Genomic DNA, 27,582 nt, shown 5'->3' with positions numbered 1-27,582 from the left:
GAGATGCGAGGGACCGAGGAGGGAGAGAAATCTCTGGTCTTCTGCTGCATCCATCTGCTCTGATGCAGGTGGAGCTCTATTCAGTCAGCTCTGCGTGTGTGTGCGTGCGTGCGTGCGTGTGTGTGTGTGTGTGTGTGTAGGGGGGGCAGGAAGAAAGGCAGGGAAGGAGGGAGTGGAGAGATGGATGGAAGGGGGGGGGGGGGGGCATCATGGTGATCTTTCCTGAAGGGGATAATGGGAGAGGAGCGCATTGCAATGGCTGCCATGTAGTTCCCTCCCTGCACAATTAGCCAATCAGAAGCGGCCTCTGGCAGCCAGAAGGACACATAAAAGAAGAACATTGCAGCAGAGGCACAGAAGGAGACTGCGAGGACCTGGGAAATACACACACACACAACCGGCAAAGCAGAAACCCTCCCCTGGACACACCCTACCGGGGATCACTGCTTCTCTTTTTTTTTTCTGAGCCATCGCCCACGCCGATCGGAGAGAAACCACTCGCTCATCATCATCGTCCTGAAGAAAACCCCCCTTCTCCTCATTTTCACTCTGCAGAGGACAACCTACAATCTCAAGGGCTGAGACTCCCTGGCAAAGACTGTCTTTTCCCCCCTTTTTTCTTTTTTTTCTTTTCGTTTGGAAATTGCCGCCGTCTTTTTTTTCCCCACCCCACCATCCCGAATCCAGCGGAGGGAAGGCCGCGGTATACTGAATCTGTACGAAGAGAAGCAGAGAAGATTACCGAGCATCGAGACCTGCCAATCGAAGGACCTACATCACTGACATCTCTGGGCATCAAGAATGGTTACTGTACGTACACCTCCTTTCTTCCTCTTCCTCTTCCTCACACATGATGGTGGAGCAGGAACGCGCAGATATCGTCTCTATTGTTATCAATGTCATTCTCCAGTATACACACGCACGCACGCACGCACGCACGCACGCACCAGGGCAGCGCTTGCTGTCGGGGCAGGGTTGATGATGGGAGGATGCTGCGGAGACCTTTAATTCCTCCATCTTACGGTCAATCGTTTTCCGCGTCCGTGATTGGTCGGCTTCTTTCTCCTTCCTTTTTTAAAAGGTAGAACGTGTGCATGTATGTTTATGTGGAGAGTTGGGAATTTCGGACGCGGCGACGGATGTGCGGAGGCCGCGGCGGCAGGTGGGGGGCGGACCGCGGCAGAGGGGGATGCTCGAGACAAAAACACGATGCCTCGGAGGCTGAGAGCCCACCGGGGGGCTCGACAAGAAGAAAGAGAAATAAAAATAATAGAGAGAGAGAGAGAGAAAAAGGGTCGAGTCACATCGGCGGGGGGAGGCGCAGGGTGGAGGAGGAGGAGGAAGAGGAGGAAGAGGGGGAGGAGGAGGGCAGCGCCGGATTACGCATCCTTCGGTTCGGATTGAATCAGGCGAAAAGTCTGGGAAGGGGGGAAATTCCTCAGGGTTCTGTTCCGGATGGACAGAAAGATGAAATATAAATATAAATATACATACATATATTAATCGCATGCACGGAGAATCACGCGTGTCGCCGGGACAAGATGGCACGGAGGAGGAGGAGGAGGAGGAGGAGGAGGAGGAGGAGGCAGATTTGGGTGTGTCTGCGCGATTCAAAAGGCGAGACGACGTCGCCGGCACGCGCTGCATCCCTGAAAAACGGGACAAAACCACGCTCCTGGGATAAAGGGTACAGATCGAAATCGAAATTGCGAGGTGGGCCACGTGGTCCCCCGTCCCGGCCCCGGTCACCCCGCACGTCCCACGAATACCCGCGCTCGTCGTTTACGCGGACAAAGCGACTCCCCGCCACGTGTCCCGCGGAGAACCCAACCCAAGGACAAGGACCCCACAAGCACCCACATTAAAAAAAAAAAAAAAAAACCCCACAACGCGAACACGCCGAGCGCGTCCGGGCCGTGCGTCGTTACGTAAGGCGCGCGCGGCTGTGAGCGCTCATTGTTCCCGGAGAGTCGCGCAGCCTCCGGCCTCGACACAAAGCGCCACTGTTTACATTAATATTCATAGTGCCGCCATAGTCTCGGCGCGGGGAGAGCGGGAGCGGGGCAGGGGGAAGAGGAGGATGAGGAGGAACGGGTGGCTCTTTTGTTCGCTCGCGTCAATACGTTTATTCAGCAGAAGGCGCCGGATTTGTGAATGCCTCCGGAGCGCGCGCTCCCGCTGCCTTTCAGCAACGCGAACGGGATAAAAAAAAAGAAAAAAAGGAATAAAACGAATAAAATGCGTTCTTTAACACGCGCGCGCACGTATCTGTTGTTTTTTTATTTTATTTTTATTTTTTTTAATAACTGCAAAAACGCGGTCGGAGCTGCGCGACGTCGTCCCGGCTGACGGGCGGCCACTCCCTGCTTCAGCACGCTGGAGAGCGACCGGCTTCAGGCCGCGTCACGGTGTCTGGAGAAGTTCCTACATGTACAACGCCTGCGTATCCATATATACATCTCCACATATATATATATACACACATACACACACACACACACACACACACACACATATACACACATATATATCTAAAAAATAAAGATAGAGAGCGAGACCGGGACCTGGTGGGATTAATCCCGGCTGCCCTGTTGTTCATCAGATGCCGCTCTGATCCCGTAATCTGCCGCTCGGACCTTTTTTCTTTTGGATAATCTCGTAATCTGTCACCGAGAGGCCTTATTTGCGTTCACTGGCTTCAGCGGTATAGACGGGTTTATTATTATTATTATTATTTTTATTTTTATTGTCTGTTTATTTATTTATTTATTTGTGTTTCATTTTATTGACATTTTTTCCCCCAAGACAATATTAATTGTAAGCGTGGTGGAAACGACACCAAGGTGTGGCCCAGACAGGAAACAGGAAGTGTGCCTGCGGCCATGTGACGTGGGTGTCATCAGAGACTCTTTTGTTCCCCTTTTTTTCGGAGATGACCTCAGAATTCAAGCTTCTTCCTATTAAAATGAAAGCACCTTAACTAACTTAATCATTTAAATTATGTTCAAATGTGCCCTCACCTCTCAGACGCGGAAAAACATAAACGAATGTAAAAATCAAGCGAAGTGAAAGCCAAAAAATGGAATACATTCAGTGGTAACATCGTGATTTTTCGGAGAATATTTTATTGTGCATCAGGGTAAATTTTAAGTATGTTTTTAATTAAAGAGACACTGCCACATGTGGTATTGTAGGAGATGTTTTTTTGGGAGCAGCAGTGCAGGCCGGGCCCTTGTATGCGTGCAGGTCCGGGTCCAGGATGCAGCCAGTGCTGATGCAGTGCATTAAATATTGACAGAGATTTCTCATGTCCCCGAAATAGCAAAGTACAGGCCGGGACATGGAGCAGCATGGCCCATCCGCTGAAAATCTGCCCCTGTCTAGAGCTTTTATCTTTCGTTTGTCATCCGTGGACCATTTTAAATGAGATTTTGCTCATTGAGAACGCATACTTAAAAAAGAAAGGATAAGACTCCACTCCGCCTTAACCTACTGTGGGCAACCATGAACACAAATCGAGTTTCTGCTTGTGTCAGCCAGTCTCGGAGGCCTGACATAGCTGGTGGCTTATATAACGCTCTCCACCACTTGTCACACTGGAAGGCTGGCCTGCCATGGGGAGGCTCATTTTAGTTTGGCGAATCACATTTTCCTCCCTTCTTGTCACTTTCTGTAAAGCCTGATCCTTGTTTGTTCTGAAACACTTTGCTGTTTCTAGCCGGGCTTCTGCTCGGGCTCCTGCACGGCCAGCACTGACCCACTTAAACACTTTCAGGAGCTTTAAGTCGCATGTGACATTTCAAATGTCTTTAGACGATATTTCAGAAAAGATCCTGAGCTGTTTTCGTTATTCGGTGGCCTGTGAATGGAGAAAAAAAAAATCAAGAACAATACGATGACGACCACTTAAAGAAGCGCACTTGCTCCTGATCCACATTTGCAGCGCTTTTATTTTTAGGCTTCACCTCCCCCAGCCTCCCGCACCCATCTCTCCTCGTCAATGTCAATTGGACTTCAAGGTTCTGCCACAATAAGAGCTTCATAATTCTAATATGGTCAAAGTAAAGCATTATTGTGCATTTCTCTCTCGCTCTCTCCCTCACACACACACACACACACACACACACACACACAGAGTTAAAAGTCAAGCAGTCAGCCAATAGCAACAGTCGTCAAGCCACTGTTACCTGGGCAACCTGGTTCGAGGTAATGCTCAAGGCGAGAGAGAGGGGGGGGGACTGAAAAAAAGCGAAGCACGGAAAGAAAAAGGGCGGTGTGTGCAGCGCTACGAAAGAGTCCGGAGGTTGATTTTTATTTTTAAAATTGTACACCTACAGACGCTTCTACCGAAAAACACGCTTGTGCGTTTGAAATGTGTAAAATGAGAGGAGAATTCTCCGCTAATGAAGCTGCTGCGGCTGTGACTCTGGGGGGCTTCGCTGTGGAAGGACACCTCCCAGTGTGTTCAGGCTGTGTTCAGTGATAGCCACTGTAGGAAACACACACACACACACACACACACACACACACACACACGCACACACCATAAGATGGCATTAAAGCTTGGAAGGTCAATATGGCTGAAATCACATCCTCCCTCATGTCGGGGGGCGGAATGATATAGAGCGCATCAGACGGCGCTGCTGCTGATCTAGACGCCCTGCAGTGAGGGCAGAACGGAACAGTTTTGTGCTGCGGGTTCTAAGCAACGTGTCCGGGATAACCGGGGCCGAGCGCGTTTGGTCGGAACGTCACTTTCTCTTTGTCTGTCATCCACCCTCTCAGCCGCCATCACCGTCGAGCTGGTGTAGTGATGTAACGCTGTTTGACCCTAGATAGAGGAAGGGGGGATGGGAGGAGAAAAGGGACGGTGACATCTGCAGGGCCAGGGGCAGAGAGCGAGAGAGAGGGAGGGGGGGGTTGAGGGACGGGGGGGTGGAGTGTGGTTATTGTGCCTTTGTCTTCCAGCACCTCTTGACCACTCACTAAATGTGACAAGGGAGGAAGTGTGGAACTTTCCACTGTACACACTCACACACACATTGAATGTGTCCGATTTGTGAATTGGCCCCAGCAGATAATCAGCACCATGGAAACCCAGGTGTCCAACGGTCCGAGCGGAACCAGCCTGCCCAACGGCCCGGTGATCAGCACCAACGGCGCCACGGACGACAGCAAGACCAACCTGATAGTCAACTACCTGCCGCAGAACATGACGCAGGAGGAGTTCAAGAGCCTCTTCGGCAGCATCGGCGAGATCGAGTCCTGCAAGCTGGTGCGAGATAAGATCACAGGTAGCTGCGAACCGGACTTTTACAGCGATGGCATTTTGAAGGACAGTGCAGGGGCCACTACATGCTGTGTGTGTTTGCGTGACATTGCAGGCCAGAGTTTGGGCTACGGTTTCGTCAACTACTCCGACCCCAGCGACGCCGACAAGGCCATCAACACGCTCAACGGTCTAAAGCTCCAGACCAAAACAATCAAGGTAAGAGCAGCGCCGCTTTCTCCTCAATAGAGAGGAAGCGGCACGGAGGGAAAAGGGGTCCGAGGGGCGGAGAGCCAGACGCCGGCGGGACAGAGGGCCGCAGGAGGGAGGGAGGGGCCGAGCGAGGGAGGAGCCGAGCCAGAACAAAGGCAGAGAAGAAAAGAGAAGGGCCAGAGGAGAGAGTGGAGGTCAGAAAGCAAGGGCCTGTGCGCAGAGGTGATTGTGATGGAAATGTAATTAGAGAGGCTCGCTGTGGGGCAGAGGGGGTCATGCTACGGAGACCCATCTGCCTCCAATCTTGGCTAATTAGGGGTTCCTTTGTCCCGAACACAGGCGGGTATTGGGGGTTGAGATTTATACCTTGCCCGGTCAACACCACACCTGCTCGGTGTAGATCAAAGAGCCAAGCGAAACGTAGAGATTCGGACGGCATCAGATTACACGAAGGGTAAAAAAATGAAACGCCGATATTTCAGAGTAAACCGACTTGAACCTGGGAAGAGTGTTTACAACTCCACGAGTTGTTAGAGACACGCAGTGAAGGTTCAACTCTAGACGGTGACACTATATTGAGTAGAAGTAACTCTGATTAGTCAACACTGGCCGTGGAGTCACTTTTACTCACATTTTGAGTGTTATCTGTTACCTGTAAAACTCTTTTTTTTTCACCGCGTAATATGACCACAAGGAGCATGCCTGTGATTTACATTTGATAAATCATAATTTATATATAAATATAGTGTTTTATTTTTTCACTATTGAGAGGCGACGTCAGTTTGCCTCAGCAAATGTCACATTTCGCAATGTCAATAAAGGCATTGTGAGTGAGCGATGGCAGGACAGTGCAGGAAGGGGGGTGGTCAGGGTTGTGACAGTGGGGGGGTGGGGGGGTTAGCGTGGGGACCAGAATGCCAATGACGGGATTAGGGGCCATATGGGCTTCAGGCACCATCTGTACTGTGGGAGCGATAGGGAGAGGGTTAATTATAGGGCACAATCCGTTCCCCCTGCACCCCGAAGAGCACAATGTCTGCACAACACCACACACCCATGCGTCAAACAATGATGCCCCTGACAACGCACAGATACAACGAGCCGCACACACCCCCGCCCTGCTGTTCGCAGCGCTGTAAACGTGTGCTGCAGTCTAATCCAGCCTCATTATGACCTTTCACCTTTTATCGTCCTGTGCCATCGGCGCGGTTTGTGGCTTCTTCGGAGGGGCTCCGCGTGTTTGGCAGTTGTCAGGGACGCTGGTTGTCTTGTGATGTGTTTACATGCTTTGCTGGTTGCCAGAGAGGCCATTTCCCCTTGAGGAGAGAAAACAAAGGGAAGGAGGAGAAGAGGGGAGGGGCGCTGTCTCTATCTCAGAAAACACTCACAAGCTCCTTACACACACACACACACACACACAGTGGCACGCTCAAATTGACTTTCCTAATCAGCCGCATTCACCGGCATTCGCGCAGCAGCACTTCAGCAGTTCAGCCTTCTTCATGTGTAAATCGCGCATGGAGTTAATTGCGCATTTAGTCGACCTTAATACCTTTTACACAGAGACCAAATGAATATTCTTTATTCCAGCATTATGCGCTCAAGTCGTTCTCTCATCGTGCGTCATGGGCTTGGCTTTTAAAATCACACAAAATTACATATGTGTATATATATATATATATATATATAAATCTTTATAAATTACATTATAAACTGACCGCACAGTATTTTTTAGAATTGTGTTACTGTGCTGCGGCAGCGGCGAGCAGGTGCTTTCTTGTCAGGGTGGAGGATGTGGCCGGGTGTTTACTCGAGTGGCCGTTAAACAGGGAGACGTGGGGAAATTGAAAAAGAGCAATGCGGATGCGCATTTAGCTTTTTCACCCCGATGGCGCAGCGCCACCTCACAACGCAACATCAGACAGCCATTCACAACAAAGGGGCTAATTAGCGAGGTGGACCGCAGCCCCTTCGCAGGTCTTAGCGTCCGTTGCAGTCGCAGTTCTTCAAACGGCCCTTCGTTCCAGGTGTCCTACGCCAGGCCCAGTTCAGCCTCCATTCGAGACGCCAACCTGTACGTGAGCGGCCTCCCCAAAACCATGAGCCAGAAGGACATGGAGCAGCTGTTCTCCCAGTACGGCCGCATCATCACCTCTCGCATCCTGGTGGACCAAGTCACAGGTACAGCCTTAACTCCCTACCAGTGGCCCGGCCACTCTGGGTGACATTGTCTCGTGTTGTTTAACGTGAGTTAAATCTGGAGGAATTCAATGATTGGCAACTCTCTCATTCGGGAATATTTGACTTTACGCTAGAGAACCAGCCACATGTCTTAACACATAATGCCATGCTTAATGCCCGTTTCAAAAGAGTGCCCTATTTCTGCTTAAAGATAAAAAAAATGAATGAATCAGTAAAAGAGCAAAAAATATTAATACTAATCAGCTAGTTAGAAGAAAATTGAGAAAACTGATAGAAATGTATGCATTCCAAAACCAAGGATAATCTTCATCTAGCCCTTAATACCAAATGAAATGAAAGAAGTTGTGAAATGTACGATACAGAGGGGCGAGCTCAGTTCCACTCAGGTACTAACGTTGCCCTGCTCTTTGCCCCTGTGCCCCGGAGCAGGCATATCGCGAGGTGTGGGCTTCATCCGGTTTGACAAGAGAAACGAGGCGGAGGAGGCAATCAAGGGCCTGAACGGGCAGAAACCCCTGGGCGCGGCCGAGCCGATCACCGTCAAGTTTGCCAACAACCCCAGCCAGAAGACCGGCCAGGCGCTGCTCACCCAGCTGTACCAGACAGCCGCCCGCCGCTACACCGGACCCCTGCACCACCAGACCCAGCGTTTCAGGTACTGAAGCCAACCGCCCGCCACGTCCTCCGCGGCCCACTACTTATGGCCATCTTTGCCGTCACCACCTTCTTCCCTTCTCTCTGGCTCTTCTTTTGACTGCAGCATGTTCGCATCGTAAAAAAAAGTAAAAAATTAAGCTCGCTCGTCTCGGCATTACAACAAAAGTACTAATTGTAGTGAATAGTCAGCACAATGACTATTCACACTCACCACGGCCTACAGGCCGCAGGCTTCTCTCTGATTGGCGGATGCAGAGGCCCACGGGCCAGTCGGTAGTACAGAGCGCCATCTGGTGGCTGAAGGAGCTGCACGTCAAAATTGAGAGGATAAGAAAAGAGGAAAGAAGAAGAAAAAAAAATCACTGTGTGTCAGATCTTGCGACTAACGTCTCCACCTCCTCCATTTTCCTTCTTCCATTGCAGACTCGACAATTTACTAAACGCCAGCTACGGAGTCAAGAGGTAAATGCCAAAAAAGGTGTCATTTGACAAAAAATAAATAAAAAATGAAGAAACATCCATGCCTAGACAGTTTCAAACAAAGTGCCATCGGAATATCACCTGCTGAAACCCTAAGAATACACAAAAAAAAATTAATTCAGTTCGGCACAAACCTTAATGCCATAAGCAAAGTGTGCATTCCCCCCCCATAAAGACAACTAGCTACAGCAGCAGGACATTCTGATACGGCTTTGTTTAATGTTTTTATTCTTCTTTTTTTTTTGGTTTTGAATGACTTCAGTCCAACCGGTTTTGGATGTGTTTTGTTATGATACTAACATTTTCAGTTTTCTTTTTGCTTTAATGTCCTTTTTTTCCACCAGCATGGATATACCAGATTCCGTTTGCGTCTCTTCTGTTTGCTCCAAAAATTATTTCCTTTGATTTGTTTCTGATTTTGCTTTCATCCCTATTCTAGGTTTCTGTGTTTTTTTTGCTAAACATTGTGTTTTTTTCAGTTGGACATTGTGATTTCTGTGTCCTATTTCTGCAGAGGCTTTTGGTCAACAGGGAATGACTAAAATAAAGAGATGTGGGCGAATGTGTGTTAGAGGACGGTCTTTTGGTTTTGAGACCGTGCAAACAGGTAGTTTGTGTTGCCTGCCCAGTACTGGCTGTGCATCTGCCTTTAGTGACCAGTGACCGTGGACAGTGGGGGTGTCCAGATTCATATCTGCCTCCAAAGCTGCAGGAGCATGATGGGTAGTGAGTGGTGTGCTTGGCGGAACTTCAGAATGACACCCATGGTAGCTCTCCCTCTCTCTTCCCCAGGTTCTCGCCCATCACCATAGACAGCATGACGAGCCTGGCGGGGGTCAACCTGACCGGCCCGGCCGGCGCCGGATGGTGCATCTTCGTCTACAACCTGTCTCCTGAAGCGGACGAGAGCGTCCTGTGGCAGCTGTTCGGGCCGTTCGGTGCCGTGACCAACGTCAAGGTTATCCGTGACTTCACCACCAACAAATGCAAGGGCTTCGGCTTTGTTACCATGACCAACTACGACGAGGCGGCCATGGCCATCGCCAGCCTGAATGGCTATCGCCTGGGCGACCGCGTGCTTCAGGTCTCCTTCAAGACCAGCAAGCAGCACAAGGCCTGAGAGACGACAGAAGCGCCTCAGCTCCTCGTGTCTGCAGGGAGAGGCACTGAGCTCCCTGTACCTTCACTCCACATGGGCCTGGACTGAGTCTCTCTCTTTCTCTGACATACACACACACATACACACACATACTTAAACACAAAAGCATCCACATTTAGTGAGAGTTCCAGAACAAAAAAAGAAACACAGGTAGAGTTTTTTCTTTTCTCTTTACACAACATGCTAGTCCTTCCCTACATTTGCCTGGATTGAATTAGCAGGGGTGTGGCGTTGGGTCTGTGGATGGGTGGGGAGTCCGAAGGGGACAGTCAAATGAATGTGAGCGAGAATGTGCGCTGAGTGCTCCGACTGAATTCAGGCAAATTCCGAGAACTTGACAGATGAGGAAAAGATTCAAAGCGAACTACAAATATGTGCAATTTACCCAAACTTTAGCCCCTCCCCCCCACCGGCTCTCCCAGCTTGCAGGAGAGGATGTAGTGACTTTTTTTTACACTTGGGCATTTTGAAAAATTAGATAAAAAAAAAACATTTAAAACAGTGTTCTCTTATATATATATATACATATATATGATAGAACTATATATACAATATTTAAGGTGGTTATAATAGCCAAATATGTACGCATTTTCTAGAACTTTGATTACGGTTTCCTGGCTCTCCGTTAGGTTGCAAACAGCTTTAGGGCAGTTTCCCTCTCTGCTTGAGGTCAGACCTGACAGAAAATGAATGAACCTAAAAATCACGGTGAGAAGAGCAAAAATCATGAAGGGTTAGGGTACTGATGTCATGGCGCAGCACAAGAACGTCACACCGGAACCACAACAGTGAAACCTCACCCCTTGCATAGTTACCAATGAGACCCCTGTATTTTTACACTTTTTATACCTAGAGAATAGGACAGGTGCCATTATACACTCTACTGTCTGTCAACCTAGAGCAAAGGGACAGTGTTCCAATGGTGACAGGATACATTTAGGACTGTCTCTACTGCAGGGGTGAAATTTCATATAAAATCACTCACCTATAAGGATTCCAATGTGCTTACAGTGACAGTATGTGCTAACGACACGAGCTGTGTAGTCACAAAGGTCAGAGGTGACCGGGGCCGGCATCAGGCCTCCTCTCACAAGCCAAGCGCCACGCCGTTTGTTCGAATTCCCTCCCGCTCCCAAATCTCAGCGTAAACCCAGTCTGTTCTCACAGAAAAGAGCATAAGCCTCCGGCAAATACAGCGCAGACCAACGTCAGCTACCAACCGAGACCCTCAAATCAAACCCTTTCAGACCACCAAAACAAACAGGAATTCTAAATTAAAGTGTAGCGCTGATGTGAAATGATAAAAAAAAAAAAACTGCAAATATAACTATAACTATAGAGGCAAATTTTTTTCCTTGGGGAGAGACAAAGCTAAATTATGACAAAACTTCACAGGAGGAATTAAAGATTTAAATGGTGTTATTAAAAAAAAAAAATCAAACATGTCGCTTTTCTAAATAACGCTGTGTTTAGCCAAAGAGGACAATGATCTCTTTGAAAGGATTAAGTTAGAGATTAATATATTTTTGTATCTTTAAAAAAAGAAAAAAAACAAGACCTTGTGCAGCATTTTTACAGATTCTTAAGAGTGAAAATCTTTGGAAACACCGCATGGCTTTATTTTCAGAGTTTTCTGCTTTGAGGACAGCGGGCCAGATGGTGCGGTGTTTGGGGAGAGGGATTGAAGGGTGGGGACAAAGGCATATCTCTTGCTCAAACAGTGAAACCATAAAGAAGTTATCAAATGTTCACAAAAAAAAAACTATGAAAAAGGCGTTGCATTAATAGTTTTAAAGACAAAAAAACATACCATCCGACAGATAGCTGTATGCTTTATGAATAAATAAAAAGAACAGAGTTAAAAACATATCATTTCATAGAGCGATGCTTCAATAATGGTGCACTGGCACTCTGTGGCATCATGGTGGGAAAAATGTATATAAAAAAACAGACAATAAGACAAAAACTAAATGCAAGCTGCAGTTGAGAAGAAGGACAGAAAGGCTTGATGTTCACAGACTGAGTGGACTTGCAATATGACAATGAGGCGCAAACGTTTCAGTGCATCTCCATTCCTTCCTGTTTTGTTCCTCCTTCAAAAAGGCAAAGGATTTAAATGTAATCCAACATTGTGCTTCAGCATGGTCAACGCACCAAAGAATCTGTTTCAATTATAATATTAAATTGGCGTTATATCCTATGGCTGTAATAATCCATGTAATTTCTTCTATACTGTATATTCACTGCTGCAGCTCATCCACTACTATCCATTATGGGGATCATTTGTAGCATTCTGATGCATTTAGGCCCTATAGACTCCTTTAAACACATTTTAATATCTGGATTGCATATCAGAATAGACCAGTATCATTTCTCACATCTGAATTTCTGTCTGCTCCTTTGCACAAGCCTTCAGCATCAACTTATTTTAATCGATCAAAGTTACTTTTACACTTTCAAGTCGTCCCTGTGTGAGGGGATACATAACAAGGCACACATACCCATATCATTACATCGCATCGTTCAGTAACTCATAGCCTCATAGCGTATTACCAATCCCTGCATTTGAAAAATCAGCGATCCTTTCTTCCAGCCTCATTACTCATGATGAAGTACGTTACCACTGCTAGCGCTGCTCGTATTCTGCCCTGATAATTTGTTTGGTGGCGTGCCGAGGACAAGTCCTGCTGTATTCAGATTTAAAACATTTTTGACCCCCAAAGACTGAGGGGCACAGGTTTAAACTTCACAAAGCGAAGAGCAGGTGATCAGTAAGGGACAAAGCCAAATCAGGAGTGGCTTCAGTGTTAATGTAATGTCACCCCTCTGGCCAAGCAGATAAGAATACAAACCAAGATGGGTAAAAACTGACCCTTTAGCTACAAAACACAGGGAGCCTCTTCCTGCACCTACAGTAGAGAGCCGAGGACAATGGCTGGAGAAATATGTACTGCACCGCTTGAGCAACAATAATCATTTAAAAAGACAAAAAAACTTTCCTATGGAACAGTATGTGCAATGTGCTTCGTTTTTATATTGACTGAGAACAAAAGATATATATATTTTTTAAAAAAGAAATTAAACAAACATCACACTGAAATGGTTTGCGGAATAGCGAAAGGATCAAACGACAAAAAAAGGACAAAAAAAAAGACAAAAAAAGACAACAAACCTGTTAACTAATTCACTAAACGAACCAAACAAGCACTGAGAGCTCTGGTCTCTGAAAATGTCCATTATCCCTTCCTCAGCCCCCAATTAGCGCTCTGACCATGCGAGCTCAAACAAACAGCCAATTATGGTGAAGAATAGAGCAATTATCAAAGACCGTGAAAGGGATATACTGTCTAATAAATCATCACTTTTTTAGCCCATGTCGATTTCAGAATATCATTTTACTTCCTGTAATTTATTGATTTACTTTACATATCTGATTCATATGTTAACTTAGTGTATTTGTGTTGTTGACGTTGCCATAGAGTACACACATGGGTCAAAGGTTTCGGTTTGGTTGCTATTATTGGGTACAAATGCAGATTTTTTTTCCCTTCCATTATTTAAAATTAGTTGCTGTTCTTACAGTGTATGCAGGTTTTAGAATTAGTTAGCTTTTTATTTCAGTATGTGTTCAAATTGTGTTCGTAAAAGTCTGTGGTAGCTTTTGTTGCAACATAAATAATTTAAACAGAAAAAAAAATCAATATAGCGCCAACAAACTTGTATTATTTGGGCGACTTTAAGCTTGTAGTTTTAACTTATTGTTAACTTAAAAACTATTTATTATTATTGATTATTATTATTGCCTCGTATAAAAGTATGTTTTGTGTATATTTATGGTTTATTTCATTATATTTGCAAGTTTCAAATAATTTAATTTAGCCAAAATGTGGTTACACTTTTTTTTTGTTTTCTTTCATTTTGAAACAGAACAAATAGAATTTGAAGAAGAAAAAAAAAAAAAGAAGCAGCTTTAGAATTACAATTTGGAAAAGTTCTCCATAGGCAAAGAATGCACTGCTACATAAAACTAATTGAAGTGTATAAACATACATGCTGTGTGCTAGATGTTATGCCTTTACTGCCTGTGTTTCGTTTGTCTTGTTAAATGAAAACCTTTTGATTATTTAATCTAAAATCACAGTCTTGTTTTCCCTGCCACTTTCTGAACCCCACAGTGTGTCGGGACCCGGGGGCGGGGGCGTGGCCTAGTGCAGCTTCCAGGGCCGCCTGGGCCTGCGCCAAGGCCTGGGGGGGCTCCACGTGTTCTCATAATGGCTCTTTTCGTGCTGCGATCCAAAAGAAAAGAGACTGGAGGACTGTAGTCCGTGCCCAGAGGGTTGGGCATGTTGAGTGGTGAAAACGCAGCTGGAAGAAATGCATTGTGGGGCTCACTGAGCTAGGAACGGGGTCAGTGGTTCCTGTTTCTCAACCAACTGTATTTTGTGTCTATTTATTTAGAGGGGACACAGAGTTACTTAGAAATCTTAACAACATCAACCAGGAATGGTACAAAAGCAAGGTTCAAAAGTGAACGACTGACGTTCACATCGGTGTGTTTTAAATGAACAAGTACAAAAATCAAAGTACAATAATAATAGTTAAAAAAATCTCATACTTCCAAAAATGACCAAACGAACGAGATATAACAAATGGGAAAAAAATAAAAACCTTTCAGTTTAGGTTAGGATATTTATTACTGGGATTTCAGCTGAAGACGCTTGAGGACTTTTTCATGGAATTGTTTAATTATTTGTACTTTACATGCCAGAAAAATAAAAGAAAAGTTAAAAAAGCTTACTCGTCCAAGTCTTTTTCTTTTTTTTTTTCTTTCTTTCTTGACATTGTGTGGGCGGCTCTCATCAGCCATAGGGGCAATTTGACTTGAAAGAGCCAAGGCGCTGCTGTATAATTAGCCCGGCTACTGACAGCACAGCACTAAAGCACAATTAACCATTAACTACTGAGTCACAGCCATCCACTCACACTGGCCCACAACCCAGCCACCGACTATACACCCGGCCAGCACAACCACTACCGCTCACAGCAGATGGGGCTGTTAAAGGCCATTCATAACCTGGCAACGCAGAGCTCAAATATAGCCTACCATTTCTCAACCCCACTCACATGACAAAAAAAAGCAGACAAAATCAATTAATTAAAATGGACTTTTATTTTTAGGAACAAAATAAACGGAATGTAATATGAATATTAATGGTGACAATTCCATTATGCTGAAAGAAAATGATTATCATTGAAGCAGCGGCAATGACAACGAAGTGGCCAGAGAGATGGATCAGATCGCTGGACATGACCATGCCATCCCCAACAGTTCACCAACCTGAAGAGAAGCACATTTGGAGAGATGGTTAGAACTCAGTGCAAAAAACCCCCCAAAAAAACAGATGTGGTAAATTCCTTAATCCAAAGGCAATGACATTAAGGTTCAATCAATCCAGACCGTCAACTTCCCATTATTAATACTTTTCCATGAGGTGTGAATACATCCATGAATCTGTAACTGCAGTGAAGGCCTCTGTGTTCTTTGGTTCATGGGTTGCTCAACCAATCACATTCAGTGATAATTATTTATTGATTGCTTATTAGTTGAGCAGCAGAGGCTCCATTTAAACATTGTCTAGGTTTAAATGCAATGCAGTTATAAATAGGATAGATAAGAATGATGAGATAGATATATAGGAGTCACTTTATTCCTCCTGAAGGAAATTCAATATCCTTAATGTAGTTCCATTAATATCCTTACTTGCTGTATAAACAGTGAATATTTTTTATTATTGTCTGTCAACTAAATTAGGAATACATTTGGTGGTACTAAGAGAGACAAATATAGTTACTAAACAAGCTTCTTCATATTTCTGACTGACACCATATCACAAATATAATATATATAACATTTAAAAGTTTTAAATATAAGCACCCCCACACTCAAACAATAACTATAACTTTTTAAAATGAACACTGATTAGGTTGTATGCAAGGACTTACTCAAACCGATAAGTGGTTATTCAGAGATCCATTAAGCACTAAAGCAATCTTGTAAGTGACTGATTATATTGGCACAATGAGTGATTGGCAGCCTTTACTGACCATCTAAATTGTAAATGTAACCAACACCATTTTTACACCACTGCTTAATTAAAAGAAAAGAAAAAAAATCACTTGCTATACTTTAGATTTCAGTACATTTAATTTGCATTCACAAACTCTGAAAACCTAATACATATCTATATATAATATAAATATATCTTAATTCTGTTAGTATGAACTTTTTTCAGACAAAAATCTTTTAATTACATTACAAGTATGTCTTTATTGGCATGAAGCCTCACTCCTCTCACCATTAGAGGGCAATCTAGAGCTCAACGTGATCAGAGTGCCCATCCACGTGTACAACGTTGACAGGAAGGGGTTCCTGACAGACTGCAGGGGTTGTAAACTCCATCAGGTACTCGCAGCGGCTGGGCTCCGAGGTTGAGGTCACTGTGGTCTCCTTCCCGCAAGTCAGTTTAACCTGAGACAAGGACATTTGTAACCACCAACAAAACCACCTCACAAAACCGGCATGGATTAAAATGTTTTACAACCTTCACTATTCCAAACTCAATTTGTGAGTCCTTGGGAAATAACTTATACAAACTCATAGAAAAAGTATGAATGTGGTGACCACTCACAGTGGTGGAGCGGCTGGGACCCTGCCAGCAGCCTGTGCCATGTTCATACTTCATTACTGTGTATTTATTATCATCCGGCCCTGCCCATGAACCCCAGGATCTGAAGAGGGGAGAGAGAAGAAAAAAAAAAAAACTTTAGAAAGCAGTTCAGCTTTCACAACCATCCACAGCAAAGCAAGGGTTCAAGGATTTTAACACAACTCTGCTTCACCATTTGCTTTGAGTTAAAAAAATTTAACACACACGTCAGATTGGATTATCCCACTTTACCATGGCCACTTAATTCTTTATTGAATGTTTGACATCTTTTCAATGTTAATGCCTAGTATGTAAAAAAAGTCCCCATTCTAAACGCAGACCTGCTCTGCTTTCAGAGGTTACTATGGTTACATACCAGTGTGCTACCTTATTATTAACACATTAACTCAAAACGGTGATTAAAAGTCCTTTGTATTAAATGGATTTATTGCACACATTTAGAATAAATAATTAACACAGACCATGACCTATGCGGGAAACCTCTGCAAAATGCAGGTCTTACCCCAGGTTGGTTTCTGATCCACCAAACTTGGGTTTTTGGGAAACCCGGTTGAAAGGACATATCTTGTAGATGTATCTAGGAAGAAGAAAGAGGTCGGAGATTTTTTTCCCCCCACATTGCATCATGGGTAGAGATGAAAAAAAACAACAAAAAAAACAAATACATACTCGCTTGTGGTCAGCTCATAACATTGGCTGTAGAGGTAGGTAAACTCTGCACTGGGTCCAAAGTCAAATGATAGTTCCTTCTCAATGTTCCTAGTTCAGGAAACAGCGCACAAACGCACACATGCACACAGAAATGATAATTGATGGGTACAAATTATGGAGCATCATCTTCTGAATTATAATAATCACTGCAAGAAGACAAAGCTTATAAAAGCAGCACTGTTGTACTGACTTGACTTGGTCATCGATTTCTCTGAGGGCTCTTTCAGACTCTTCAAAATCATCCCGTGCTTTCTGAGCAGCTAGAGAAGACATCAGAGTCAGTCGTCAAAAACGGAACATATTATATCTATAATGTTAAAATCTATATATTATATAACATTTGAAATTGGGAGAATGCTGAAACTTATGAACTTTACATAAAAAGTATATTAGAATTTACAAGATGTAAAATGGTACTTAAAAACACACATTTAATGCAATCTTCAGAAAACAAAAACAGCTATTTTATTAGATAATAAACTCATGTTTTCTTTTTCACTTCTCAATGATTATAGAAAGTATTACATTTTCTATGTAAACTACAACCATGGATCACATCTGAAAGCTCACCATGATCAAAAAACGTTTATTCAAAACAGGAGGGTTAAGACCATAGTAGTGGTTCTTTTTTTTAATAATTGATTTAAGTTTTATAGCAATAAAGTTTATTCATGCTGCAATCGTCCAAAGAATGAAAAATTGTGACAGTCGTGTAGAATGCATGGATGCATGTGTAAGTCTGGTCACTGACCATCAATCAGGCTCTGAGTCTCCGCATCATAGGGTGGCATGGCTTCCTCATCTTTATCACTTCTCTCAGGGGTTTGCGTCGAGGTCTGGGGCTGCAGAGCAAACACGCTTATTTATGTGGAACTCATCATTTGTTTGCTCATAGCCTTTACTGACTGAAATAATCCATGTCTGAAAAAATCTGCTAAAAAAAGATCTCACCTTGTCTTCAAAGTCCTCATGGGTATCATCATCATCATCTTCTTCTTCCTCGTCATCTTCTTCCACTCCAATATCATCTTCTGGGTAAGGCTCAGATTCATTGTCAGTCACTGGCTCCTTTGTCTCTTCAGGGGCGGTTTCCAGCGAGGAGGGGTTCTCAGCCTGGGACTACAGCAGGGACAGGGAATTACCATTTTACCATTAAAGTGTTGGTTTTTAATGTCTCCGTGTCTAACTTTGCAGTTTGCCGAGGTGCAAGCATGACAGGCATTTAATCACAGTGGATTGTCCAGGTAGTGGAACAGGACACTTGACCACACTAGAAATGTCTTGGGCTTCAAAGATCACCCGGGTAAGACAGTTCACTCTTCTGGTGGCCTTTTTTTTTTTTTTTTTTGCATTAATAAATGCATTGGAAAAATGTCAAATTACATAAACTATTGATCCATTGAACATTGCATGGGTGTGTATGTGTGTGTGTAATAAGCAGTGTGTGGCTTTCATGCACTCGCCTAACTAAGCACAAAATGGGGAGAAAATACCAGGGAACCAAAAGGACGAGTAACTAATGATTGTAATGTAACCTGCCAGCACAGAGGCCTAGAAGTAATAGACTTAATTGACCGGGAACTCACCTCCGATACATATTTGTCTTTCAGGTTGCCCCAAATGTTCTCAAATGAAGAGGTGTCCACTTTGTCCGCCCCTCCTAACAGACCCTAAATCCAGAAACCGTTACTGGAGTTACAGGAACAGTGTGTCCATAATGACTAAAAACGCTTACAGTGTCAGTGCCTGCTTCCCTGATTAGAGAGTGTGAAAGCGGGATGAGGCACAGTGTGATGAAAGCGTGTGGGAGGGCAACTCATCAGCATGTAAATACCTGGACCTCTTCCTCGGTCAGGCTTCCATCGGAATTCGGGTCCAGCTCCGCGTGGGACTGCAGTTCGGCCACAGACACACTGAAACAAGCGACAGCGTCCAAGCGCTATTCATTGGCTCAAACAGACAGTACTGTTGATCACACAGCTCACACACACACACACACACACACACACACACACACACACACAGATACACAGATACACCCGCTGACTGCACTTACTAGCCATCTGCATCGTCGTCCAGTTCCAGAAATGCTTCGGCCATCTTGGCTTTGTCCTTCTCCATACGGATCACTGCCTTTTGCTCTGCAATATGTGAAGACAGGAAAACATTTTCATTTTTTCCAGATTTTTTTGTAAGCATTACTAGTACTGCAAATTAATGAATAATATGCTTTAAGATAATAAAATGACTTATTTTTAGCTTTAATGTCTACCATCTTTCCAGGGTTCTGCTTTAATTCAGTAATTCAGTTTTATTTCAGTGCTAGTTTAGTTAAAACAGAACACAGCAAAGCTCACCCTCCCAGGCCTTAAGGTGGCGCTCTTTAGCTTCTTTCTCCGGCTGCTCAGCGGTTTCCTTCACTGTCCTCAACGCCTCCACCTTCTCCTCCACATCCCTCTTACCGGCCTGCAGCTCAGTCAGTTTGCTCTGCACAGCGGAAGCGGCGCAGCGGCGAGGAGAGAGGACACACGTCAGCATGATAAAAACAGCCCTTCCAGCCATCTGCACAGTCCTCCCCAAGAACCGCCGGCAATGTATAAAGGCGGCGTTTTCAATGATCTAATGTCATATCACTAATACATAATAATACTAATAAAACCATGGAACAATTAGTAAGGGGGTGGGAGGGCAAAAATAATAACAAGCTGTTGTCCAAGAAATATTTACCCAAAAAAAAATATATATATATATATATATATATATATATATATATTTTTTTTTTCCTCCTGCATAGTTGGAGGGCTACTGAGTCCGGCGTCTCACTCCATGTCCACACCCCAGATGATTCTAGACCACCTTCCAGTACTAAATACAGTCTCCCTTTCACAGCTTGAGGTTCTACTAAAAGCACCCATTTGTCACACGGTATGATTGGATGATTGGCTCCAAAGAAAAGCATAAGCTGGTGGCACCCGCATGGCTGTGAAAATGGTCATTATGTTGTCACCACCTAAAGCAAAGATGTGGCAATAGGAGGGACAGGGCAGCGAGGTTTTTTTTTTTTTTCTTGAGACAGAACTGTGTTGAGGTGCATTACTGGAAAATACAAGAAATTAGCAAGGTTTTTCAAACACATATCAATCTAGAAGCATTAGCTATTATTAAAGGGAATATTACCATATTATTAGCACAATTTCTTAGGTTATTTGTTTGAGTGTAGTAACATAGCAAACACAAGATTAAATCCTATTTACACTAGATCTATTACGTTACATTCACTAGATCCAAATACATTATAGACCTGCTAGTGAATTTCAAGAGCATAACATCAGTCGTCCATATTATAGTAAATGTAGAAAGTTCAATGTTATTGATAAATGTTATTTGAGATAAAAACTCTTATCTAGAAGTGTATAGGTTACATACATATTCAGCAAATACTACTTTGTGCACTGGGCTAATTAATAATATTAATTATTTTGTAATATAATATTTTTACACTTGTGCACATTATCTAACAGTTGTGTGTCTATTATGATTAAAGACACAGGCCCTCAAATACAATTTTTTTTATTCACACGTAATTTCAGACCAGTAAATCTAAGCAAAATGCAGTTTAGTTTCACAAGGCTAGTAGCCTAGCGATTAACACTTACTACTAGTGAGTCCCACTTACTACCATTGTGTCCCTGAGCAAGACACTTAACCCTAAGTGTCTACAGGGGGGGACTGTCCCCGCAACTACTGATTGTAAGTCACTCAGGATAAGGGCATCTGTTAAATGCCGTAAATCTAAATCTACATACAAACCTCGCACACATACCACTTCTACCACTCAGGCCTTTTCGAGCACATCACACATAACATTTTTGAAGAATATATGGTGCATGCGTGAGGTTTGTATGTAGATGCGTGAGGAATATATGGTGTATATGTGAGGTTTGTATGTAGACGCGTGAGGAATAGACGGAGTATGTGTGAGGTTTGTATGTAGACGCGTGAGGAATAGACGGAGTATGTGTGAGGTTTGTATGTAGATGCGTGAGGAATAGATGGTGTATGCGTGAGGTTTGTATGTAGATGCGTGAGGAATAGATGGTGTATGCGTGAGGTTTGTATGTAGATGCGTGAGGAATATATGGTGTATGCGTGAGGTTTGTATGTAGACGCGTGAGGAATATATGGTGTATGCGTGAGGTTTGTATGTAGACGCGTGAGGAATATATGGTGTATGCGTCAGGTTTGTATGTAGACGCGTGAGGAATATATGGTGTATGCGTGAGGTTTGTATGTAGATGCGTGAGGAATATATGGTGTATGCGTGAGGTTTGTATGTAGATGCGTGAGGAATATATGGTGTATGCGTGAGGTTTGTATGTAGACGCGTGAGGAATATATGGTGTATGCGTCAGGTTTGTATGTAGACGCGTGAGGAATATATGGTGTATGCGTCAGGTTTGTATGTAGACGCGTGAGGAATATATGGTGTATGCGTGAGGTTTGTATGTAGACGCGTGAGGAATATATGGTGTATGCGTGAGGTTTGTATGTAGACGCGTGAGGAATATATGGTGTATGCGTGAGGTTTGTATGTAGACGCGTGAGGAATATATGGTGTATGCGTGAGGTTTGTATGTAGATGTGTGAGGAATATATGGTGTATGCGTGAGGTTTGTATGTAGATGTGTGAGGAATATATGGTGTATGCGTGAGGTTTGTATGTAGATGTGTGAGGAATATATGGTGTATGCGTGAGGTTTGTATGTAGATGTGTGAGGAATATATGGTGTATGCGTGAGGTTTCAGTTCAGTTTATTTTTATGAGCAGTGTCGTCATCATTATTTACTCAGGGTGGTAAAGCAGAACTTCCTTGTGCACGCAACAAAATGTGTCCCTTGCATTTAACCCATCAACCTTGGTGAGCAGTGAGCAGCCAGGTGCATGGGTAGCAGTATGTGGGCACGGTGCTTTGATCAAGGGGACCTCAGCGGCACCTTGGCGGTTCAGGATTTGAACCAGCAACACCTGAATGGATTTGAGCCGCATCCTGCACTGTTAGGCCACCACTGCCCAAGGAAGGAGTGACGCACCTCTCTTGTTGCCAAGAAGCCGTGCACATTATCAAACACATTTGAACTCATAAAAACATTGTTCACTCATAAAAGCTTGGCAAAACTAATAATAGGCTGACCCATAAATCGGCGTTAGCACTAGACACTGTAGAATGGCTGAAATAGCTGTTAGATGAGTGCATCTTTAAGTAAATGGTGCATGTCTATGTCTCGTTTCATTACCCACATGCCCAAAAACATTGCTTTTGGAACCTCGCACCGCTGAAGAAAAATAATCACAGAACCTCATAAAGGATGTTGGGGACTGAAGCAACACCAAAATTGTGGGGAATCTTATATTGTGGGATCAGGATCATTGGGAGAAGTTCATTTTCATATGACTAAAACTATAATACAAACTGAACAAGAGAACAAGCTTTTAAAGTTCTATGTTTTCACATGCTCACCCTTTGAACCTGTTGCTTTTGAGATGTCAGCCTGATTTGGAGAATAAAGTTAATTCATAGATTTGCTAGCAGCATGACATTTTGGATTGTACCCATTCTTTTTTTTCTTTTTGTAAAAAAAACAACCTTTCTCTATGAGTCAATGTAGTCTGCGGCTTTCAGAACTCCATGTTTTGAGTTCTGCAGAAGAAAAAACAATACATTGTGCAGATTTTTGACCAAGACAGGATGTTGCGATGTTTCTTGAGAAACTTATGGACATGGAATTCACCAAACACACCTCAAAGATTTATTTTATTCTTTAAATCACTATCATCCTCAACTGATCAGGTATTTCATTTATTAGTCTAATTATTTAAATAACTGAGCAGTTTAAAGATGAGTGATTTTGGCACCATAGTGAAGCGCGGGCTGTGGTAGCAACTTGTGGCGAACATTGTTGGACAACATTTAACTGCACTGGGTTCAATAACTGGCGCTTTGTGCTTAGTCCTCTCTCCCTCACAAGCTCACATGAATGAACCACCCTCTTCCCTCCCAGTCCTGACAAAATTCTGAATACACTGCGCTTCAAAGTAGGCAAGGCAACTTGTTCCACACCTAGACTGGTTTCTCACACAGTCTTACAGGAACTATCAACTTTGTTATTCATTCATGTGTCAATCCAATTTCAATTACTTCAATTACGTGTTTATTTCATATTCCAAAACGTTTCAGGGCCTGGAAAAGTCTCTTTTCAAACTACATAACTATTCACCCACCACCCTCAGTCCCAACAGTCAAACAAAAATGGGGGAAGGGAATCAGTCTCCTCTCAGTGTTATAGTATTTTTATTTATATATGCATTAGGAAATTACCTAATGCCTATGCTGTACTTAAACTGGATGATTTAACATAGTCAATAAATGGTGACCATATCGCCTTAAAATTTTCCTGACTATTACCTTGACTGCATCGCAGTTTTTCCAACTGCAACATGGAGAGCATTTCCTGGATCAAACCATTGAAAGACGGGGGCTTGTCTGATTTCCACAACAGCAGAATAAGTCTTCTGGCCATTAATGAGGTGAAAGCTACCACCTTGGCTTGAGATATCGTTTCCTCAAAAGGTTTACTTAAAAGACGAGTCAGCTTGGCTGAAAAAATTTATAAGACTCAATTGGGAACCTATCTGGACCGGGTGATTTACCATTTTGCATGCAATTTATAGCTTGTGCTTTATCTTCGCATGATATTCCAAGGTCCAAACATGACCGGTCTTCACAGGTAATCTTAGGCATTTCTAACTGATCAAGAAATGTATGTATTTCAGATGAACTGACATGGACCTGAGAAGTGTATGGTTTGGTATAAAATTCCTTGAATTGCTCATTTATGGTTGTTGGCTGGTTTGATACAGTGCCATGCGTCGTGTGGGTCTCAGATATGGTGTGGCTAGCCTGAAACTGAAAGCAGCCTTTCAGTTTCAGCAATAGAAAGTATGTTAAATTCTGCTTGGAGAAGCAGCCTGTCCTTCTACAACTATAGATTAGAGGAACCAGCATATTTTTTTGTCTATTTCCAGAATTTTTTTGGATTGGCGATTGATTATTTTCATCACATGGGCTTTATATAAAATTATTTGGCCCCTAAGAAATGCTTTAAGAGCCTCCCAAATAGTGATGAAGGACATACCAGGCATGAGATTGACATCAAAAAAAGAAATCAATTTGCTCCGAAATGTGGTCTTGAAATGATTTATGAGAAAGCAGTGATTGGTCGAGGTGCCACATTTGACAAGTAGCGACGTTGCTATAGGAAAGCACATATCGAGTTGCACAGGGGAGTGATCAGAGATCAAAATAGTATGGTATTGACTATTTGTAATGAAAGAGAGAAATCTTCTATCAACCAAAAAAAAAAAAAAGTCTATTCTTGAGTATGAATGATGGACAGGTGAGAAAAATTAATATTGCTGGGAGGTGGGGTTAGTATACCTCCAGGGGTCAAACTATTTGTAGGATTCCATAAATACAGACTTGGACACGAGGACCAGATTGAAGTCACCCTCCAGAATTAGGTGATATGTGTCTAGGTTTGGGATCTTAGCAAAAAAGGTGCAAAAGAACTGTGGGTCGTCCCAATTGTGGCCGTAGACATTTGCCAAAACATTAAATATACACATCATGCCTATAACTATGACAAACCTGCCTTTGCTATCGGATATTACAGACTCAGTTACAAACGAAAACCCCTTTCTTATCAATATTGCTGTGATATTCCTCAGACACTGTAACAATATTAAAGTTATGACAGATTCTGCAGTCACCTGTTTTTCTTCCTTCTTTCTCTTGGCCTCCTCGATGAGTTGCTGCTTCAGGAGGAAGCCTTCTTTGGTGATTTCTGCAAGTTTCTGGAGACTCTCCCTCTCCCTTCGTCCCATTTCCCTATGGACCAAAGTGAAAGTGATATTTTTTTTTGTCATTCCAATACACAACAAGCACAGCACACAGTAGGTGAGCTGTGGGCAGCCATGAAAGGCACCCGGGGAGCAGTGTGTGAACCGGTAACCTTTCGGCTTTGACGTTAAAGTAAGACATGATAACAGGTAAAAAAAAAAAAAAACTATTCCTGAGTCCATGTTTGGCTATTAGACTTCAGCACTCGGTGTCTTCCTTCATGCAGGACCACATTCTTCACTACAACTGTACTTTGCCATGCTTAAATCCCATAGCCTACACAGGTCTGGACTTCTGGCATTTCTACTTGTATAATAATTCTGGTAAAGGCTTGATTGTGTGACCCTTTTCTGAGAGATGGGCTCCAGCATTTCACGGCCCTTTTCAAACTTCCCTGGCATTTAACATGGCATATATAAGCGTGCCAATTAAGGTTTATGCCACTCCTACTCCAGCGATAGGAGAAAAGGCTACATACTTAGTGGGCAAATGCAAACAAATGCCTAGTACAGCAGGTCAATAACTACAGACATTTGTCTAGACATAAAAGGTCTGATTTTAACATCTGCCTACTCCTGCAAATCATAATGGATATGGCAGTGGGTGTCTCAGAGAACCTCAAAAACCCACCCCATGTCCGAAAGAAAACTTTTTGCAAAAAAAAAAGGTTGTTGACGCAACAGATCTAAAATTCATTTATACAACATTCACTTACCCAGCAACAGTATAAAACTGCAATACAAACCAACAAATTGAAGAGGTAAACACATAGACAGGTTACGCTTCATGGTTATTGTTTATAATTGCAGCTGTCAGTCAGTCATTTATAATTATTCAATATAAAATGTCTTATGTAAAAAAAAGCAAGATATAGCTCCCAATGTAAGCTGCTTACCTGCATGTATTTTTACACGTGGCACCACTGTTGTACTCATCTGTTGTATCACAGCAATCTGAGGAATGGCAGCACTATATTCAATAAAGCACATCTGTGCAAATCTCTCCACTGTCATTATCCAAAGTAGCCACACCGCATCTCACCACAGATGCCATCATTAATGCGGGATGATGGGATAAAAGCAGGTCGATGTCCAGCGTTGGTGCAGTGGAAGCTGCCATTTGGGCAGGCAGCCGTACCTGCGTCCATTAAAAGCGAATTATAGAATAAAACAAGCACAGCGTACATCATATGTTGCCTAGAAATAAGCAAACATGACAAAACAAGAGCCTTTTGATCATATGAAGGCATCTTGAATCATTTGAGTAATTTTAAAGCTAGAACTTCAGGCTTTAGAGTGTATAGGTGTGCGCGTACCCGGTTCATCAGATCCATCTTTGCAGTCACAATAGTCATCGTTCACACGGTCAAAAGGAACGGTGCGAGACCCATCCAGACAGGTGAACGGCTTCCCCTCCTCGTAAAACTGACGCTCTGTTCCAAGATTACATGGCACCAGGATCAGAGGGGTCGTTTATCTCGGCTAGCATGAAAACAGGGTGAAAACTCACTGGACAGGGGTACTCCTCGTGGCCTCTGCACCTCGACAGTGGCGGACAGGCCGAGAAACAGACTCAGAGGGAACAGTAGCTGCGCACAAAGCATGGTGCTGCAGAACGAGGCGCAGGTATTTCGCTGAATTGAAGTTTTTCTAACCTAAATGTAAAAACAGAAGAAAAAAAATGCATCAGTGCACGTTAATTTAGGGAAAACAACTACTGTATGACGATACCAGCTATAAACTCCTGGCTATTTTATTAGACCAATTTTGCAATGAAAGCATTTAACTTGGTTGAATTAATATATTGACATGTGATCAACGACTAGCAATGACAACGGATTGCTGCAAAGGAAATACTAACAAAATATAACCTTTGTCAGCACGGACTCGTATCCGGATTCGGATTATAAAAGGCCTGGCGGTAAAAGAGTCACTGTACCGATATTTTCGAAAGGCGACAACTAGTCTGATAACAATCAGAGATGTAAAATCTACCGCAAAACTTCCAATGTACATAAATCGACCACTTAAATCAAGTGAGCTAGCTTATCATTCATTACTTACTTCCGCCGAGCTCGCAGACGGACCACGTGACGTGACCGCCTGCGGTGTTTTCGTCTGATTGGTGGGCGCATCTCGACAGGCATTCTGGGATTTTGAGTTCTTGTTCATCCCCATGAAGCGGCTATGCCAAACCTTTGAATGA

General features: G+C 43.5%; 2 protein-coding genes across 14 annotated transcripts; one reads left to right on the top strand and one right to left on the bottom strand.

The window, feature by feature from the left end:
• Positions 1 to 242: 242 nt before the first annotated feature.
• On the top strand, positions 243 to 14,773 carry elavl3 (ELAV like neuron-specific RNA binding protein 3). 11 transcript variants are annotated; one of them, XM_028986387.1, is made up of 7 exons: positions 243 to 810; positions 5,075 to 5,294; positions 5,385 to 5,488; positions 7,510 to 7,663; positions 8,114 to 8,339; positions 8,765 to 8,803; positions 9,614 to 14,773. In XM_028986387.1, the coding sequence occupies exons 1-7, from the start codon at positions 802 to 804 to the stop codon at positions 9,939 to 9,941; spliced, it is 1,080 nt and encodes a 359-aa protein (XP_028842220.1). In that variant the 5' UTR covers positions 243 to 801; the 3' UTR covers positions 9,942 to 14,773. The 11 variants fall into 11 exon arrangements, with proteins under 11 accessions (XP_028842220.1, XP_028842215.1, XP_028842217.1 ...); XM_028986382.1 differs by having other exon boundaries at positions 9,593 to 14,773; XM_028986384.1 differs by having other exon boundaries at positions 8,111 to 8,339.
• A 358-nt stretch (positions 14,774 to 15,131) lies between these two features.
• Positions 15,132 to 27,484, bottom strand: prkcsh (PRKCSH beta subunit of glucosidase II). Of its 3 annotated transcripts, none has more exons than XM_028986657.1 (18): positions 27,441 to 27,484; positions 26,887 to 27,031; positions 26,693 to 26,809; positions 26,419 to 26,514; positions 26,273 to 26,330; positions 25,248 to 25,365; positions 19,777 to 19,906; positions 19,476 to 19,560; positions 19,254 to 19,332; positions 19,006 to 19,089; positions 18,371 to 18,538; positions 18,171 to 18,261; positions 17,610 to 17,679; positions 17,378 to 17,467; positions 17,211 to 17,285; positions 16,670 to 16,769; positions 16,337 to 16,509; positions 15,132 to 15,318 (listed from the first exon to the last, which is right to left on the bottom strand). In XM_028986657.1, the coding sequence occupies exons 2-17, from the start codon at positions 26,978 to 26,980 to the stop codon at positions 16,351 to 16,353; spliced, it is 1,614 nt and encodes a 537-aa protein (XP_028842490.1). In that variant the 5' UTR covers positions 26,981 to 27,031; positions 27,441 to 27,484; the 3' UTR covers positions 15,132 to 15,318; positions 16,337 to 16,350. The 3 variants fall into 3 exon arrangements, with proteins under 3 accessions (XP_028842490.1, XP_028842492.1, XP_028842491.1); XM_028986659.1 differs by lacking the exon at positions 27,441 to 27,484 and adding an exon at positions 27,316 to 27,436; XM_028986658.1 differs by lacking the exon at positions 27,441 to 27,484 and adding an exon at positions 27,248 to 27,432.
• Between the last annotated feature and the right edge of the window lie 98 nt (positions 27,485 to 27,582).

Source organism: Denticeps clupeoides, chromosome 7 (assembly GCF_900700375.1).
Source record: "Denticeps clupeoides chromosome 7, fDenClu1.1, whole genome shotgun sequence".
NCBI classification, from domain to species: Eukaryota; Metazoa; Chordata; class Actinopteri; order Clupeiformes; family Denticipitidae; genus Denticeps; species Denticeps clupeoides.
Note: the sequence above shows the minus strand (reverse complement) of the source record. Positions and strands in the feature narration are given on the sequence as shown.

What these genes read in the sequence shown, in the direction of transcription:
- elavl3 (XM_028986380.1), top strand. An exon ending in TCCAGACCAAAACAATCAAG is followed by an intron (nt 5,489 to 7,509) that starts GTAAGAGCAGCG and finishes CCTTCGTTCCAG; the next exon opens with GTGTCCTACGCCAGGCCCAG. An exon ending in GCCAGCTACGGAGTCAAGAG is followed by an intron (nt 8,804 to 9,592) that starts GTAAATGCCAAA and finishes CACCCATGGTAG; the next exon opens with CTCTCCCTCTCTCTTCCCCA.
- prkcsh (XM_028986657.1), bottom strand. Translation starts at nt 26,980, where the DNA reads ATGCTTTGTGCGCAGCTACTGTTCCCTCTGAGTCTGTTTCTCGGCCTG. An exon ending in AAGACAAATATGTATCGGAG is followed by an intron (nt 18,539 to 19,005) that starts GTGAGTTCCCGG and finishes TCCCTGCTGTAG; the next exon opens with TCCCAGGCTGAGAACCCCTC. An exon ending in GGATCAGAAACCAACCTGGG is followed by an intron (nt 16,770 to 17,210) that starts GTAAGACCTGCA and finishes TCCCCTCTTCAG; the next exon opens with ATCCTGGGGTTCATGGGCAG.